Raw genomic sequence first — 16,372 nt, 5'->3', positions numbered from 1 at the left:
GAAAGCCTACACGGTATATCGCCTGCATCTACAAAGCATTTATCACATGGTAATTATAGCATCTGACCCATTTGTAAAATAATCATGTGCTGTACACGCATCAGCTCTGTGATATTAAAACACGCTGCCAGATTGAATGATTGGGTTGAACAGATGTTTTCATTACTGCTGCCTGTTAGGTATACATGCAGTATAATCATACCAACTAATAATGATGATGATAACTTTTAGATGAAAATGCCTGTCCAAACACTCAAGGATACTCTGAGAGGAGGGTCGTAATACGCCTCTGTGTGTGTGTAGCATCTAAATTTATGCACCTCTGCATCCACAGCTATTTATTCCCTGACGGCCGGACGCAGAACCCTGACCTGACAGGACTATGTGAGCCTTCACCTCAAGACCACATCAAAGTCACACAGGTCAGAGCAGTCTACTTCTCAAACTGCATCCTCAGTCTTTAATATCTTGTACATTCTTGCAACCCCTTGGTATTTTATTCTAAAGGTCAAATGATTTTTTTCAGTCGACATGCAGCCCAGTAAAGATCTCTGTTGGGGAAAAAAGTGATGCTATAATGCATGACCAAAAGGAAGTAGAAGTAGAAGATGTGATAAAACACACAGAAATTGAGTTTGGCAAGGTTAAGTAGCCAACTAACCAAAATATTTAAACAAATAACACTTGATGTTTTCTGCCTGATGTATCTGTCTGATAAGCAAGATACTAATAAACTGGATGAAATTATTTTTGCATTATGTTTAAAAAATGTCCACAGTGCAGAATAAACTGCACTAGTATGACTTTGTAATGGGTAAATACTTAAGTTTTTAACAGGATATTTTGGTTTTAATAGACATGGGTTCAAGTGAAGTGTAAAAAAAAAAAGTTAACGATAAATGGTCGTTTTCACAGGCAAAGTGTTCTTCCTCAACTGTAAAGCATCATTGGAAACCCCCTCTGTCCTTCACTATTGCTTTCTGTTATCACAACAAAGGACATAACACCTTAAATGACAAAGACAGTTCACAGGAAATTGTGACACCTTTCTATTTTCACCGTTGTATTCACCCATGTATTTTAACCAATCTCTTTATTTTGTCATGCTCACAAACCTTTTTTTTTTTTTTACACTTGTGAAGTTGCTTATGAACACGCTCAATCTGTTTTAGCACAAGATTAAAATGAAAAATACGCCTCCGCATTTTAACATGAACCTTAGTTTCAGAGCGTCATAGCCTCTTTCAGAATGATCTCAGGTGGTGTTAGTGTACCGTATGATATTACCATGTTCAGGCACTGAAAGCTCATTGTCGTCTCATTTCCTCCCCTCAGGAGCAATACGAGCTGTACTGTGAGATGGGCTCCACTTTCCAGCTGTGTAAGATCTGCGCTGAGAATGACAAGGATGTGAAGATTGAGCCCTGTGGTCATCTCATGTGTACCTCCTGTCTCACTGCTTGGCAGGTATGAGAGTGGGTGGATGGAACGGGTTTGTGTGGGTTGGTTTGCTTGAAGTTAAGTGTCAAAACTCATACCTGTCGAGAGGAAATGACTGTTGAACTGTTCTTCTCTGCAGACATAAGATGACATATAAAAGCACATAACCTCCTTTTTATCTCTGCGCTCTATTACATCTGCAGGAGTCCGAGGGTCAGGGAACGGGATGTCCGTTCTGTCGCTGTGAGATTAAGGGTACAGAACCCATCGTCGTGGATCCCTTTGACCCCAAGGACAACAGTGGGGGTTCCTGCAGGGGCATGTTCGGGGCTGAGGGTGCTCCATCACCCAGCTATGACGATGATGATGACGACAGACTTGAAGACCCCCACCTCATGATGAGCAAACTTGCCTGTACAAAGGTAAAATTGTGGAAAGACCTTGACTTAATTGAGACAAAAGTTACTTTAGTTGAAAAGTTTCTTTTTAGCTGAAAGTTTCCAGTCATAACACTGGGTGGGCTGTATTTTCCATTGATAAAATGCTGAGTTTGGTTTGACGCCCTGGGTGCTCCTCATGGGTTCCCACTGTCCTCTTCTCTTCTCTTCTCTTCTCTTCTCTTCTCTGTTTTTCTGAGAGACCCATCTTTCTACAGATGAAACGCTCCCTGCCTGCCCTTTTCACTTATAGTGAGCTTCAAGCTCACTGCTCATATCTAAAGTCTTTCATCTCCATCTTCCATGGTGCCAAGGTAGCAGCTTTTTTTTTGTGCCTCTCAGTATTTGATATTTGGGGAATTCTCCTATCCTCCATCTTTTATGCACCTCTGAGAGACTGTGTGCATTAGTCTGCGTATAGAGTAGGTGAATACCTGAGATCACACACACTTTGATGTGGTCCCTAGAATTTCTTTGGCTTTGAGTGCTGACCTGGCCTCTTTCTCATCTTTCACTATTTCGTTAAATGTACTTTGCTGTACTTCATAAATATTTTGTGTTGATTTGTGTTTGTTTCATGTTGAAACAAAATGCGTCTTGGATGTCTTTTTTTTTTTTTTTTTTTTTTTTTTTGAAAAGCTAAGTAAAATACAGCTCTAATATGAGCTGTGATGTAGAATTTAAAGGCACAGTTCTTGGCTCATACTGAAATGTCATTCATTGTAAAGTATTAAAAGTAAAGTAATGGTTTTAACTGTGCAGTGTGGCAGTTGTACCACAAAGATATTGTCAACATGTGGAAATACTGGGACCTTAAACTGTCCAAAATTGGACAATTTGGCCGATTTTCTCCACAGAGCAAGTTCCTCTAATCAGCTAATTAAATTGTAACAACACCAAGAACTGTTATGTGAGTCTACTTTAACTACATTTGTTCTATTTATACATTTATCTAGAAAAAAAACAAGCCTTTACTGTAACAGTAACAACACATCCTGTGAGAAATATTATTATTTCATGATATGGTCATCCAGCTCTAGGTAGAGACAACTTCAGACTTAACCATTCAAGGTGAAATAAGATGAGAACTGTACTGCTGTGTATTCCTTGTTATTCAAGTACTACTGTACGTCCTACATTGAAAAACAAAGTGGTTAGGTAGTTTGACAGGAGTTAAATTGACAGCAGCAATTCTGAATCATGTGTATCGTGAAAAGTTTGTGTTAAAATGTTGTTTATTTGTTTTTGATCAAATGTAACATTCTGCTGTTGTGTGTGTGTGTGTGTGTGTCTGTGTGATCCAGGTGGAGCGTCCCCCATCACCCATGTCCATGGCTCCTCAGTCCTCTCTTCCTCCTGTGCCGCCCAGACTAGACCTGCTACCACACAGACCTTCCAACCCCCCTGGTGCCTCCAGCCCCGGAGTCAGCACTAAGGTAACTGAGGGATTTTTTTTAATACTGCTCCGTCTCAGACCATTTCCCTTATTTACATAAGCTAAAGCATTCAGTTACTGATAATACTCCATAAAGATAAAAAGGTAATGGAGGTTTTCAGTGGTTCATAGTCACAAAACAGTTTATGTCTGGATGGATGTGTCACGTGCTTCTTATGTTTGTTTTAACATTGAAGCTAATTTAGTGTTGTCCCAGAATTTGGTTGCTCTTTACCCTACCATTAGGCATACTAATCGAATATACTGAAATATGTTAAGAAGATAAGATGAGAAATAGTCCAGCACATTATCCCCCGCAGTGAATTGCTGCTTTTACACTTCAGTTTCTGCGCAGATTAAATAAACAAGATATGATATATATATATAGAGAGAGAGAGAGTTAATTAGTGAACGTTAAAGGTGCTGGTAGACAGATTTTGTACCCTTTGACAGAGCCAAGTTGGTTGTTTCCCCCTGTTCCAGTCTTTTTACAGAGCTAAGCTAACTGACTGTAGCTTCATATTTAGTGTACAGATATGAGAGAGTCTTCTCACCAAGCTCTCAAATAATTATATTTCCCAAAATATCTAACTATTCTTATAAGAGAGAGATATTTTCCTGTATCCCAGCTCCATTATCAGATTATGCTTACTCCTACTGTCACCTTTTATACAAGTAAGGTGTTAAAATTACAGTGTATTTTATTCTTAACTATATTTTGAGTGCATTTCCACTCACTCTCACAATCATATTACCACATTTCTCCTTAAATGTAGATAAATGGAAACTGTAAATAGGAAGCTGCAGCTAAGAAACACCACATTTCTTAGGTGTTATTCTCTAACGTATGTATAATGTTGATTATGATGACAAATGCAGAAACACTGGTCTTGTTGCTAAATTGATTATTTCCAACACAGAAAAAAAGAGCTCAGTGTTTTCTCTGATTTAACATCAATATTGTTTGTAGTCTAAATGAGCTCCCTCCATCTCTGTTTCTCCCCTCTAGGCAGCATCTCATCACAAAGACAAGCCTCTCCCCCTCCCCCCAGCGTTGAGGGATCTCCCCCCTCCTCCTCCTCCAGACCGTCCCCACACAGCCGGGACGGGTCCCGATGGACGGCTGCAAAGGCGGCCCTTACCCTGCACTCCCGGGGAGCCCCCTCGAGATAAACTGCCTCCAGCACCCCCAAACCGGCCAATGGCTGACTGGAACTCCCGGCCTGTTCCCAAGGCCCCCACCTCATCTTCCTCATCCTCCTCTTCATCTTCCTCATCCACTCAAGTGTCCAGTCTGGGTGGGGACATCCGAGCAGGTGTCAGGGAACTCTCCAACCGACACTCCCTCCCCTTGGCGCTGCCCTCGGCTCTGGACACACGCTTGGACTCGCACAAGAACAACAGCTCCCTCAGTCTGGACCATCAGCTGGTCAGAGGAACCACAAAACACCACACACACCAAACTATCATTTGATTTCATATGCTTTCATTGGCTACAGTTTCAAGCACAGAGCATTGAAGTTAGTAGTAACTGTCAAAGTAAGACAAAGGAAAAGACACATGTGGCACCATCCTTTAATAATCCAGCATACTGTACATGATATGTGGTTTAGAGCAAGTGTTGGTTTTTACAGCACTCACTCACACACAGCCACAGTTTGATCACACTCTCAGTAAGGAAATTAAATTAAGGTGTATTCATTATTGTCCTTGTTGCCTTAATAGCATTACAATTACATTACTGTGTACATGTTAATGTGATTTGTTTCTAGATTTTGACTGCAAAAACATTCATCACCTTTTTAAGTTTCTAAGATTTCAGCTTCCGCTTCCTTTTCCAGAATTTTGCTGCAGTAGCCAGTCAAGATTATGACAACCCCAAAGTCAAGCCCTCAGCCTCAGCCAACGCCATCTATTCACTGGCAAGCAGGTACTTTGTACTGGCACTTAAAGTTTGGCATAATTTTTGCTCAATTGCTGATCACAATGTGGTAAAAACACACACAAAGACCATCTTATACATTTTAGGAAGCTTGTTTCCTCTCAAAACATACTGAAAACAAACTATGAATATTCTTGGGCTGTTTGTTCTCAGACCATCTTCAGCTTTGAGGTCAGTGACAGGAGAGGAGGCACGTGACAGTGAGGAGGAGTCAGAGTACATGGTCCCCTCCTCTCGCCCTGTCCTGCCGCCCATCACAGCGCCACCTGTAGGAGAGTCCCCACCAATCCTGAGGCCCTCACAGCCTCAGTCTCTATCAGCACTCCAGACACAGGCCCAAGCCTCCACACTCACCTCAAGGTATTCACACCACTCAATGAATCCACATACTGCAGCACACAGAGATGAAAAGACTCTTACGGCTGTTTCTGTTACTGCCACTTTATCATTCTTGTTTCCTGTTGTAGGATGGCACTGGCTGAACTAGAGGATGGACCTCAAATGTATGAAGCCATGTACAACATACAACAACAGACGAGGTCACATCAAGCCAGAGATTCAGGTATTTTGATTCACCAATCTTTGTACGTGCTAAGTTCAGGTGGGACAGTTTTAAACCTCTACACTACTGCACCTCGAAGCAGAGCTTACTGTTTACCTCCCTAAAAAGATTTATTTATCTGTGTTGTTTTATCATTAAAATTAGCCGCCTGGGGAACAACCCTCGCTCTAACCAGTCAGTCTTAATCTTGTGAATATTAGTTTTACTCCAAAACAAGATCTCCACCTTCTGTAAAAACACCTATGCAGTGTTGGCATGAATGTAAATGATATTTTTGGTTACAGTTGTGAGTCATCTGAAGCTGTTTTAGGATATAATTATCTGTTTATATGAATGAAAACAGGAATATGCTGAATGTCTCTCCTCAGAAACTGCTGTACGTGCTAATGTACTGTCTTCCATCCTTCCCAGACTATTCAGAGTTGCCCCCTCTGTCAATGACCAACGGTCCCAGAGACCACCCAGCAGAGGACAGGGAAGAAGAGGAAAATGGCTACGACTTCCCGAAACCCCGACTGCCAATGCCCCCCGCACGACGGACCCTTTCAGAACTGGGAGGGTCTTCTTCCTCATCTTCATCATCATCAAGCTCATCCTCCACAGCCGCTTTCAGCCGCCTTTCTTTAGATTCGGACGCTGGAGCTGCAGCATGTAAGTTTACTTCAGTTGGAGCCAGGACTTGTTTTTAATACAAGATACAACTTTTTTGATAGAATCACCAGAAGTAACTGCAGTTACTGAGTATAGATTTGGCGGTTGGTCATCACTAAATAACTGCATGATGGTTTTGATAAATACACAGCTTGTCATGTTGTTGAGCATCCTATTGTTTAGCATTTCAGAGTAAAGCTCAAGCAATTTAACCGTGAAAGTATTGTTTAAAAAAACACAAATAACGGGGTCATTTTTATATAATAGTAATTAATTATGGTAACAAACTATTTAATCTTTGTGACATTTGACCTACATCAATCCAAGGTCACAGGTGACTTTTTTAGTTTAATATCTCAACCTAAGCTAGATGAGGATATCTGGTGCTAAAACGCCGCCTCTGGCTGTCAGGAAAATTGAGATAAATAAAGTAATCTTAATGGCTAAATATCATTTGGTTAAGTGGGAAATAACTTTTTGGGTGATTGGGGTGAACTGACCATTACATGGGCTTTTATTAAGAGACTTGACATTTAAAAGTTCAAATTTTAAATTAGTAGTTGCATATATTGTACAGTATCTGGTTGGCAAGGGTGAAAAATAAGGTCTGTTTCTTAAAATTACTTGGGTATAAAAATTTATACAGTGCATCATTAATGGCCTTAGTAAACCTCTGACATTCAGTAAAAGAAGGTAGTAAAGCAGTTGCAGGAGTAAAGGATCATGGAGCACCGCATTTAACTTTGGGCTGTTTCGTTAGAGGATTTTGGCGGAGAGCTTGACAAGCGTGATGGAGTAATGACGACAGGTGGTTTCTTGGTCGAGGTTGCTAATACCTGAGGCTTTTTGGTGGCGAAAGACGACCTTTATGAGACGACCTTTCATCTCTCAGAGTGTGCCTCGTTTCTGTAGTGAGCTGACATTTACCGCATATGATTGTGGGGTGTCTGAGTGTTTCATTAAAGACCAAAATCTTTGTATGAGAGGACCAATTAAGTAACTCTCAGAGAAGCTGACAAGCTCTCAGATCATAATTGGGCTCTTTTTTGAGTGCTTCATTAAAGGTCGCTGCAGTGGAAAGGTCAAACTGGTGCGTAATTATAGTGATCAAAATTCATTTCTAACTAGATCTAAATGATTTCCAGGAAGGTAAACATCTTTAGAATTGACCAATATCTGTTTCTCTATTTTTTTGAGGATATTTTAAATGAATTTATGTTGTTTGAGATTTAACCAAAACTTCAAAGTAAAGCATGTTCAAGACCTTTTTTGTTCAAAAGACATGTACACTCACTCTCCGCCTCATTTCTTCAGCTTTCTCAGAGCCGGGGGAAGCACCAGAGAGACCCCCAAAGCCTCTGCCCAGACGAATCAACTCGGAGCGTCGGCCCAGCCCTGTCCCGCCCGTCCCTGCCCTTCCCAGCAGCGGAGCAACAGGAGGAGAAGCCAACCCTCAAATAAGTAGTGAGATCGAGCACCTCATGAGTCAGGGATACTCTTACCAGGACATCCAGAAAGCACTGATGATTGCACAGAACAATATTGAAATGGCTAAAAATATCCTGCGCGAGTTTGTCTCTATTCCCTCCACTGCGCATATCCTTACATAGCACACTTCCTGCGCCCTCTTTCATGTTTGCTCTCTCGCCCTTGCTTGGCCCAGCCTGGTCGGGTTAAGGTTGGCACAGCCCAGCCCAAAGCCCATCGCCTGCAGCACTACCTCCGGTGCTGGCTGACGCCCTACGCCCCTGTGGATTTTTTAACTGGCTGTTACTCCAGCGAGCTCACAGCATCTCTGGGACTCTGCGCCCTGCACTCCATGCGCTTTCAACAGTGTCTGGCCTTCTTTTAAACTGCTCCAGCAGGCCTCTTCCTTTTCAAGAACATCTCCACGGGACTGACTGAACGCGTGTGGAACAATGACAGGACGCCGCATGGTGTAAGACTTTCGTAGGAATCCTGGGAAGACAGATTCTTATCTTTCATTTTGAAGCCTCTTGCTGAAAATGTAACCAACACCTCACAAATAAAACTAAAAATGTATGTCTATATGAAAATTTAATATATGAGTAAATGTATATTAAATGTGTGTAATATATACAGTACGTGCATATACAGTATGTGAAAATGATTTCAGCTTTGAGGGTCGCTGTTGGTACAAGCGATATGGGTAGACAGGGACCAGATTCTGTCGGACTGAGGCATGTGAGTGTGGAGAAGTATCTGTGAGGAAGAGGAAGGAGTCAGGGGAGTCTTCCTCACCAGGATCTTTCAGTCAGCAGCAGCTTAGAAGACATGCAGCGGAGCTTTTTCATTACGAATTCAGTCTGTTATGGCCTTTGATTAACAACATTTCTTTGGTACTTTTTTTTTTTTTTTTTTTTTTTTAAGAGAAACATGCTTGTTTTGTCGTGTTGTATTTTTCAAAGTAGCATGACGATGGTTTCAGGTCTGGACTGTTATCTGGCAGAGTGTGCGTGTGTGTGTGCGGGCGTGTGTGTGTGACCTGCTCTTAAATGAACCCCTGTTCCTGTACAACATGAATGTGGAATTACAGTCAGTATACTCAGACTACTGCTCTAACTCATATGGCGGGGCCTAGTGTAGCTGTTGAGCCTGGCAGTGAGATAATTAGAGGACGTACTAATGTTGACGACCCTGCAGTACCAGACAGGCTAGTGTTCTGTGATCCGTGGCGGCTGAAACGTTTTCGTTTTGTCTTGGTCATTGGCTGGCTGGTTCAGGTTTCTGTCTCCAGCTCAGTCCAGTGTTATGAAACAACAACAACAAAAAAAAAATTGTCATTGATTTACTTTGGTAATATATTATTGTAATATGATCATAAATATTGTTATTATAATTAATTCAGAAGTGCTTCACTGCTGCTACTATTGTTAGTGCTAAACAATTAAGCCTTAAATGTATATTTGTGAATATTGTGTTTAACCGTGTTCTTTAAAGTGACAGTATCACCCGTGTTTCTCCAGTCCGTAATGTAGCATACTTGAAAGTACAAGCGGCTTGTGAGCCTGCAGCCCTCTCAAGCTGTCGACTCTTCAGTGTTTAAAACCTTTTTTCTCCTCTCTGATTCTCTGCAGGTCGACTCTATAATAAAGCAAACAAAATGCATTTTGTCATAGATTCAGGCTTCACTTTGACATCCGCTTCCTTCCTCCTCGGGCGATCGCCCCACTGAAAAGGAGTGATTGCTGAGGCTTTAAAAAAAAAAAAAAAAAAAAAAAAGTAGGCTCATGGGTTTGCTGGCCCACCCCCAAGTCTACATTAAAATCAGTATTTGGGCCAACTGTAAGAACTAACTCAGGAATAATGTTTATCTTAACAAGTGGCGTTCACCCTGGCTGTCCAAAACCGGAGAAGACTCTTTATTGGCATAGACAGCAGTTCACCTGCCGTCTGCTCATCCAGGTGACATGTAGCCTAAAGTATCCGCTTAATGAAGTCACACCAGTAGCCTATTACTTTTTTGTCACATTATAACTTGCACATTTTACATTTTATTTCCTTTGTTTGCAGGACTAGAGACAGCAGCTTCATTTCCAGGTACTATGAATGAACAGATAAATAAATGCAAGGAGCTTTTAGGTACATTGACCAGAACCTCTCCCAGCATATGAAGAATGTTTTTGTTTGTTTGTTTTTTTTTTGGGAGGGTGTGAGTCATGTCAATAGCTAATTAGCTTTAGCTTATACTGGGTAATGCTGTCTGTTGACTGGACGCTATCTCCACGCTGTCTGGCCATCCTCTAGTTCTTTTTTTTTTTCTGTTCCTAGTTGCCTTGAGAAACTTCTTGAATGATGGGTAATGGACAGGGGACGTCCCCAATCCTCATTACTGTACCAATGTTTTGTTAATGTTTCGAGGACAGCACGTCATTGTTGTGTATTATTTACCTTTATTTGTTTTTCACACAGTATACCAATTTGTGCTTTGATACTGTCACTCTAAAGGAAAGCAAATTGTATAGTTAGTGATATAAAAGAAAAAAAAGGCTGTTTTTGTTTTATTTTGCATTCCTGTACATGTATTTTGTTCCAAAGGTTTTGTTTACTTATGTGAATAATTCTGTGAGCAGTGCCATATGTTTAGAGATCTTCACCATGTTTAGAATAAGGCCTTTGTTTTTTGAAGAGAGTGTGTAAGGTATCAATCGTGTACCTGTTGATCTCTGAAGGCAAGATTGTGCAGTATTGCTTGTATTAGTCTGTCCTCTCTGCCTTGTCAGCCGTGTCAGCTTCATCTATAAGTACGAGCACTGATCTGTGAAAGGCCTCAGCTTCCTTTCGTTCCATCTTTCTTTACTTGAAAGATGAACCAAATCTCAGATCAGTGCTCAGTCTCGGAGGTGCCTGAAGCGCACCAGCCCTGTTACCCCTGCCTCCGTGTCAGGGGTACTTCAACTTTCTGCCAGAAGAGGGAGCCATTGTTCCATGTAGCTGTGTTGCTTCTCATCAGTAAAAGGCATTCATTAACTTTTTGATGGTTTTTAAAGCTCATATCACTTTGGAAGTATGCACAGTGCTGTTAATAAAATGATAAGTAAAAGCCATCATGTGTCTCTCTTTTCTACAAATATGTTCCAAGATGTTTGACATGCAGACGCCATTACACTTACAGATATAAAATGCACACAGTGAGTTACAAAGCAACACTTTTATAAACTTATTGAAGAGTGCAATATGTCTCCTAACAGTAAAAATCAAATTATTTCAATGCATATTTTTTAGATTGGTGTACTGAAGCCATTTAGTAATATTTAATAATTTGCACAACCTACTGAACAGTGAACTCACATATTCACTATAATAATAAATTACAGTGACACATTTCTACTGTTTGCTGTGCAACATTGAAGTACTGAGACTTTTAATGTACTGTATTTTTTTTTTAAAATGCATTGACTTTAAAGCATTAATCATGTAAATTTAAAAAGAAACATCAAACACAGTACATTTACTTTTAATAGTACGTATATTATGCTGTGAATACTTCCATGCTAAGGTAGTTTGGATTGCAGGAGTTTCAAAGGAGCTTTATCTCATTGTGGTTTTGAAGTCATGCAAGCAGTCAAGTGCTGAGCTGATAGAAGTGATGAGTTGTGGCATCGTTGTTGGCAGCTCAGCTGAACCCAGCAATGACTGAACAAGGAGAGACGAGAAGCTGAACAGGACTAGAAGTGACTCTGGAAGCAGGATTGAAGGTGGAGGACTGAAAAATCTCTCAGGGTTTTGAAAATGATGCAGCAAAATGTGCTTAATAATGCAATACAGCATGTATTTAGGAAACAAATGAGAACCAAACCAAGTGGTCAGAACTGCAGACAAGTTCAATACTTCAGGGCCATTTTCGATCTATTTCTTGTAGCTGATAGTCCTGAAGGTCCAGTAATGCATTTGGTTACTGCATTAAAAACCAAAATCAGATTGAACAGCCCGTCAAACAAATCAAATCATCATATCTGAGCCATTTTAAAACTCTTATGAAACCTAATAAGCTCTGTACAAGAAACAGTGAACAAACGCATGGATATAGCATGTATTTTATGGAGGAGCAAGACACTGATAAGGGCACAGATAAGATCACGTATTTGTTCTGTTAATGAGAAAATTTAAAGCAAAATGCTGAATCTGGACAAGCAAAGTGTTTTTCACTGCCTGAGCTTTTGCACAAAGTTTTGTCAGTAGAGATCACTCATTTGAGGCTCACTGTACATACATTTCATAATAGAAACAATGTAAATTTTTTCATTTAACAGTCAATGTTTATTTGGTATAATTTTCAAAAACTACAAACAATGAATTTGTTGGTACAATGAATTGGTTCGAATGTCATCAGTGATTTAACATTTTACAACTCCAAGGCATTAAAAGGCATTTTTATAGATTTCAAAAATCCAAAAGCATTTAACGGATGTAGTTCTCAAAAACAGAAAAAAAACAGACTAACAGAAGGTTTGTTGGGTAAGTGAAACAGCTGCACAGAGCAGCTTGATTGTTGATTGTCTTCAAACTTCATTTGCATATGTGGAGTCACAGTCATTCCCCTCCTTAGTCATGTCTACATGTCACAAATCGACATGACAATCATTTATATGTAATGTGAGGAGTGGGCGTCAATATAAGGCATCATGTCTGAGGGCGACTCTGAGTCTCTCTAGGATCCAACAGATTATTTCAAATAAATATCAACTCAACACATGAATTAATGCATTAAACAGAAATGTGTCTTTGCCTTATAAGGAGGGCGACTTCATGCCGTGAACCATATCTACCATGGACCAATAATCTGTTCTACCCTCATCCTCCTTAAAAAAAAAAAAAAAAAAAAGAAATAAAACTGGCTGCAGAACAACAGTTCATCCACAAACAATTACATTAAACCAACAACAGAAAAAAACAGTTTCACATTAGAAACGCAACAACACAACTGCATGAAGAACAACCACAAAGAAATCAGTGCACTGAACATTAAATATAACTATTGTTCATAATCAACAGTACAAAATGTGGAGTTTGCTGATATTTCTGTATAGCTTTGAATATAATTTCTAAGGCATCTGTATAATTTTTTACTGTTGGCAATGCTTGAACTCAAACACACACAAAAAAATATCAAAACTAAACTGAGACGGAAAAAAAAAATAAACATATGAGAACTAAAAGGTAACCCTTCTATGTCAAATCCTGAACAGATTATTCACCCGTCTTGCAAAAATATCTTCTTTAATATACACAAACTGGGGAGTGTAAAGATGATAGTGTTAGCTGTAGAGAGAGAGAGAGAGAAAAAAAAAAAAATGTGAATGCTGTGTGATTAAATGACCCACAAGTTTGAGCTAAAAGGCAAAAGGTCGGTGCAGGACAAGGCTGGAACTGGCTGCAGAGGGAAGTATCGGTGTATCCCCGAAAAATTTCAGTGTACAGACTTCAGCAAAACAGGAAACATGGACAAAAATATTTTTTAAAAAAACAAAAAAACAAGATGGCTTAAACTACCTACGCTCTCCTTGCTCTTTATAAAGAGCACCAGGACAAAATAAAACACTATCTGGTCATTTATTTTTGGTTGATTTTTTTTTCTATCATGTTATTTTAAATAAAGAAATATATACATAGATTATAATATGTACAGTTGATAAAAAGCTGTTTCAGGCTGCTCTACAGTGATTGCTTGAGGTGATGCTTAGTCAGGTATAAAAACAGTCCCTGCTCAACGTTGTGCTCTAAATATGGTTCTACAGATGATCAGCAGTACACAAGGCTCATGATACTGAGAAGTACAATCTAAGGACAGTTCTTTGAAGGTGGAAGATTAATTAGTAGAGTTATGTCATGGAGAGCTCATATCACTTTTCAACATTGCCGGGATGTAAAGCACAGCAAGCAGAGGCTGCAGCTTGGAACAATTTGAGTCTCAGTCGTCCATCGTGATATTGACTGACTGACAGACAACTGAGCTTTTTCATGACATATCTCTAAAATAAGGAGCCCTGGTGGAAGGTTGAAGGCATCAGCGGGTCTGAGAGGGAAGAACAGGAGCAGCTGTCAGTCTGTCTGCAGTCACCTCCTCACTTCTGCAGGTCCAGGTACTCACCGCCCTTTACTCCAGAGGGCAAACACACACACACATTAAAACACGAGCAGAGGCAAAGAGTGAGAGAGAGAGAGAGAGAGAGGGGGTGGGGGGGGGGGGGGGTAAATACGTTAATGGTGTAATCAGATCAACAGAAAAACAGCATTGTCTTAGGTCACAGGCAGTTCAACCTGCAGTTACAGAGTAGATATCTACCTGGTCGTTCTAAGGTTGTTTTTCTCCATTGACCCCGAGGAGCACAGCTTCCTCCGTGTTGTCGCTCTTCATTTCTACCACAATGTTATCTTTGTTGGATTTCTCTTTGGTGCTGCAAAACCAAACAAAAGGATGAGCGATCTTTTTCTTGTAGTTTCTCATATTTTAACCACTTTAGACCTGAATTTTTTCCCGATCAAACTTTTCCTCAAAGTTTTTCTTACTCCTCTCCCATGTAGAAATTAGGCTAAATCAAAGTTTAGTTGTCCACTAATGTTATTATTATATTATCATTTACAGTATATTATTATGTCCACTGCAATGGATGTTTTGACTGTGACAAGGTAAAATTTAGCTTTTTTGTCGCTGTGTTTATGTTCATTTTACAGCTGATTTAAGGCCAGTTATGGTCCTGATCTAACTTGAATACTTTAATATAAACTAAAATAACTTTTAGTTGCCAAAAAAATGTTTGAATTGTAGTAACTTTATTAACTGAAATAAGTCATATATAGATCTGATATTCTGATTTTTCAATTTTTTTTTATTTTGAAAAAATCCTGAAATCAACAAATTCACTTTCAATATGATGACTTTTTTTAACCTTTATTTAACAAGGAAAAGGCTCTACATTTCCCCTAAAACAATCAACAGCCAGATTATGCAGCTGTGAATTAAATTCATGAAGGGCAACCAAATTTTGCAATTTTAGATCAAGTTGCAGAAGGTGCAGCATGCATAAAAGCTCTTTTACTTAATTTAGTGCAGACTTTGGAAACTGTTAATAAATATGAATCCTGGGAACAATTTTGTTGTTTGAATGGCTTTGTAGATAATTCAATGCTTTAGAGAACCAGCCAATTAATTAGTCAATTTATATTATACCCACTTTGATTAAGTGAGGTAACCAAAGTCACCAAGGCCTTGACAGCTATTAATCTGAGTATATTTAGTTAGAAAACAGTGCAGTTTCATTTGCTGAGACCACCAAATATTTGTCTGGGTGTTAAAGGGTTAAGACACATCACATCTTTGCGTTTCAACATGAACAGCATCAAACAGCTCTCGTTGCACTTACAGGTCTTGCTTGCCGGATCGGCCACAGATCTTGCCCTTTTTGTAGAGGAAGTAGAGCACGCTCCCCAAGACGGCCAGCAGCAGGATGCAGATAATGATGACTGCAATGATAACACCACTGCTCTCTGGTGGAGAAGAAACACAAAAACAGCCACATAGGTTACTAAGAGTGTAACTAGATTATGAATGAGCTGTATAAGGCAGGATGTCGGATACAGGATCGTATCAGGCAGGCTGTGCAGCATTCCACAGTGTGTAGGTAGATAGCATTTTACGGTGCGTCTAAACAGAGTGCAGCACTAATTTAATACAGGTGACCTAAATCTGGCAACCTAAAGAGAGGAAGGTGCAAAGTCATTCAGGAGTGTAGGAGGAGAGGTGTGCTTATACGACAGCATGACAACATGCACAGGAGGAGGTGAAGATGATGAACAAGTCAATGATCATTTGATGTTTTGTTGTTCATCAGGAGAGAAGGAGGGTCTGATGAATGCTGGGAGGCGAGAGAGGGAGGTGCTGTGGAGGAGCCTTTGAGGTAGAGAGGTGAGGGAGAGCCTTCAGCAGCAAATCATACAAACCTTTCTTGATTTTCTTTGGTGGATTAGCTGTTTCTCCTTTGACTGAGAAAAACCACATGAGCACAATTATCAGTGGATGTATTAAATGACTCATATCAGCAGGCCTAACACGCACATACACACACACAGAGGCAGTTTAGACCGTCAGCAGAGGCCAAAAACTGAATACAATAAATGTTTAATTTCAGAGGAACTTATCAGAGATTTAAAGCTAAACATCTAGTCTGATAGGCCGACCACAGTAGCACAACGGTCATTTCCCAGAGCAGCAGGGCCAAGCAGCCCTGTTTAATCTCATTTAAGCGGCACTTTGCGAGAAACAACAACCCAGAACAGTTTTCCTCTGAGGGGCTGGAAATTTCCTGGCATGACGTACAAGAGAGTGGGGAGAAGGAGAGAGAGAGAAAACACAAGGCAGCACCCGTAATGGGAGTCAGGAGACT

The 16,372-nt window shown here is 40.1% G+C and overlaps 2 protein-coding genes across 4 annotated transcripts in view; one reads left to right on the top strand and one right to left on the bottom strand.

The window, feature by feature from the left end:
- The window catches only part of cbl (Cbl proto-oncogene, E3 ubiquitin protein ligase), a 39,475-nt gene extending 28,440 nt beyond the window's left edge, over positions 1 to 11,035 (top strand). The window contains exons 7-16 of the mRNA XM_067594692.1: positions 335 to 422; positions 1,336 to 1,467; positions 1,644 to 1,862; positions 3,182 to 3,313; positions 4,322 to 4,741; positions 5,154 to 5,242; positions 5,408 to 5,614; positions 5,722 to 5,816; positions 6,228 to 6,467; positions 7,782 to 11,035. Coding sequence (XP_067450793.1) covers positions 335 to 422; positions 1,336 to 1,467; positions 1,644 to 1,862; positions 3,182 to 3,313; positions 4,322 to 4,741; positions 5,154 to 5,242; positions 5,408 to 5,614; positions 5,722 to 5,816; positions 6,228 to 6,467; positions 7,782 to 8,077 — 1,918 coding nt within the window. The 3' untranslated portion in view covers positions 8,078 to 11,035. The remainder of the gene's footprint in view (positions 1 to 334; positions 423 to 1,335; positions 1,468 to 1,643; positions 1,863 to 3,181; positions 3,314 to 4,321; positions 4,742 to 5,153; positions 5,243 to 5,407; positions 5,615 to 5,721; positions 5,817 to 6,227; positions 6,468 to 7,781) is intronic.
- A 972-nt stretch (positions 11,036 to 12,007) lies between these two features.
- Positions 12,008 to 16,372, bottom strand: part of mcamb (melanoma cell adhesion molecule b) — a 41,328-nt gene continuing 36,963 nt past the window's right edge. The window contains exons 14-17 of one of the 3 annotated variants that reach the window (XM_067594693.1): positions 15,930 to 15,971; positions 15,353 to 15,476; positions 14,275 to 14,386; positions 12,008 to 14,088 (exon numbers count right to left, since the gene is read on the bottom strand). In XM_067594693.1, coding sequence (XP_067450794.1) covers positions 14,284 to 14,386; positions 15,353 to 15,476; positions 15,930 to 15,971 — 269 coding nt within the window. In that variant the 3' untranslated portion in view covers positions 12,008 to 14,088; positions 14,275 to 14,283. The remainder of the gene's footprint in view (positions 14,089 to 14,274; positions 14,387 to 15,352; positions 15,477 to 15,929; positions 15,972 to 16,372) is intronic. The other 2 variants (XM_067594694.1, XM_067594695.1) reach the window with 2 other exon arrangements.

This window comes from Thunnus thynnus, chromosome 7 (genome assembly GCF_963924715.1).
Source record: "Thunnus thynnus chromosome 7, fThuThy2.1, whole genome shotgun sequence".
Lineage (NCBI taxonomy): Eukaryota > Metazoa > Chordata > Actinopteri > Scombriformes > Scombridae > Thunnus > Thunnus thynnus.
The sequence above is the reverse complement of the archived record's forward strand: the minus strand, read 5'-3'. Positions and strand labels throughout refer to the sequence as shown.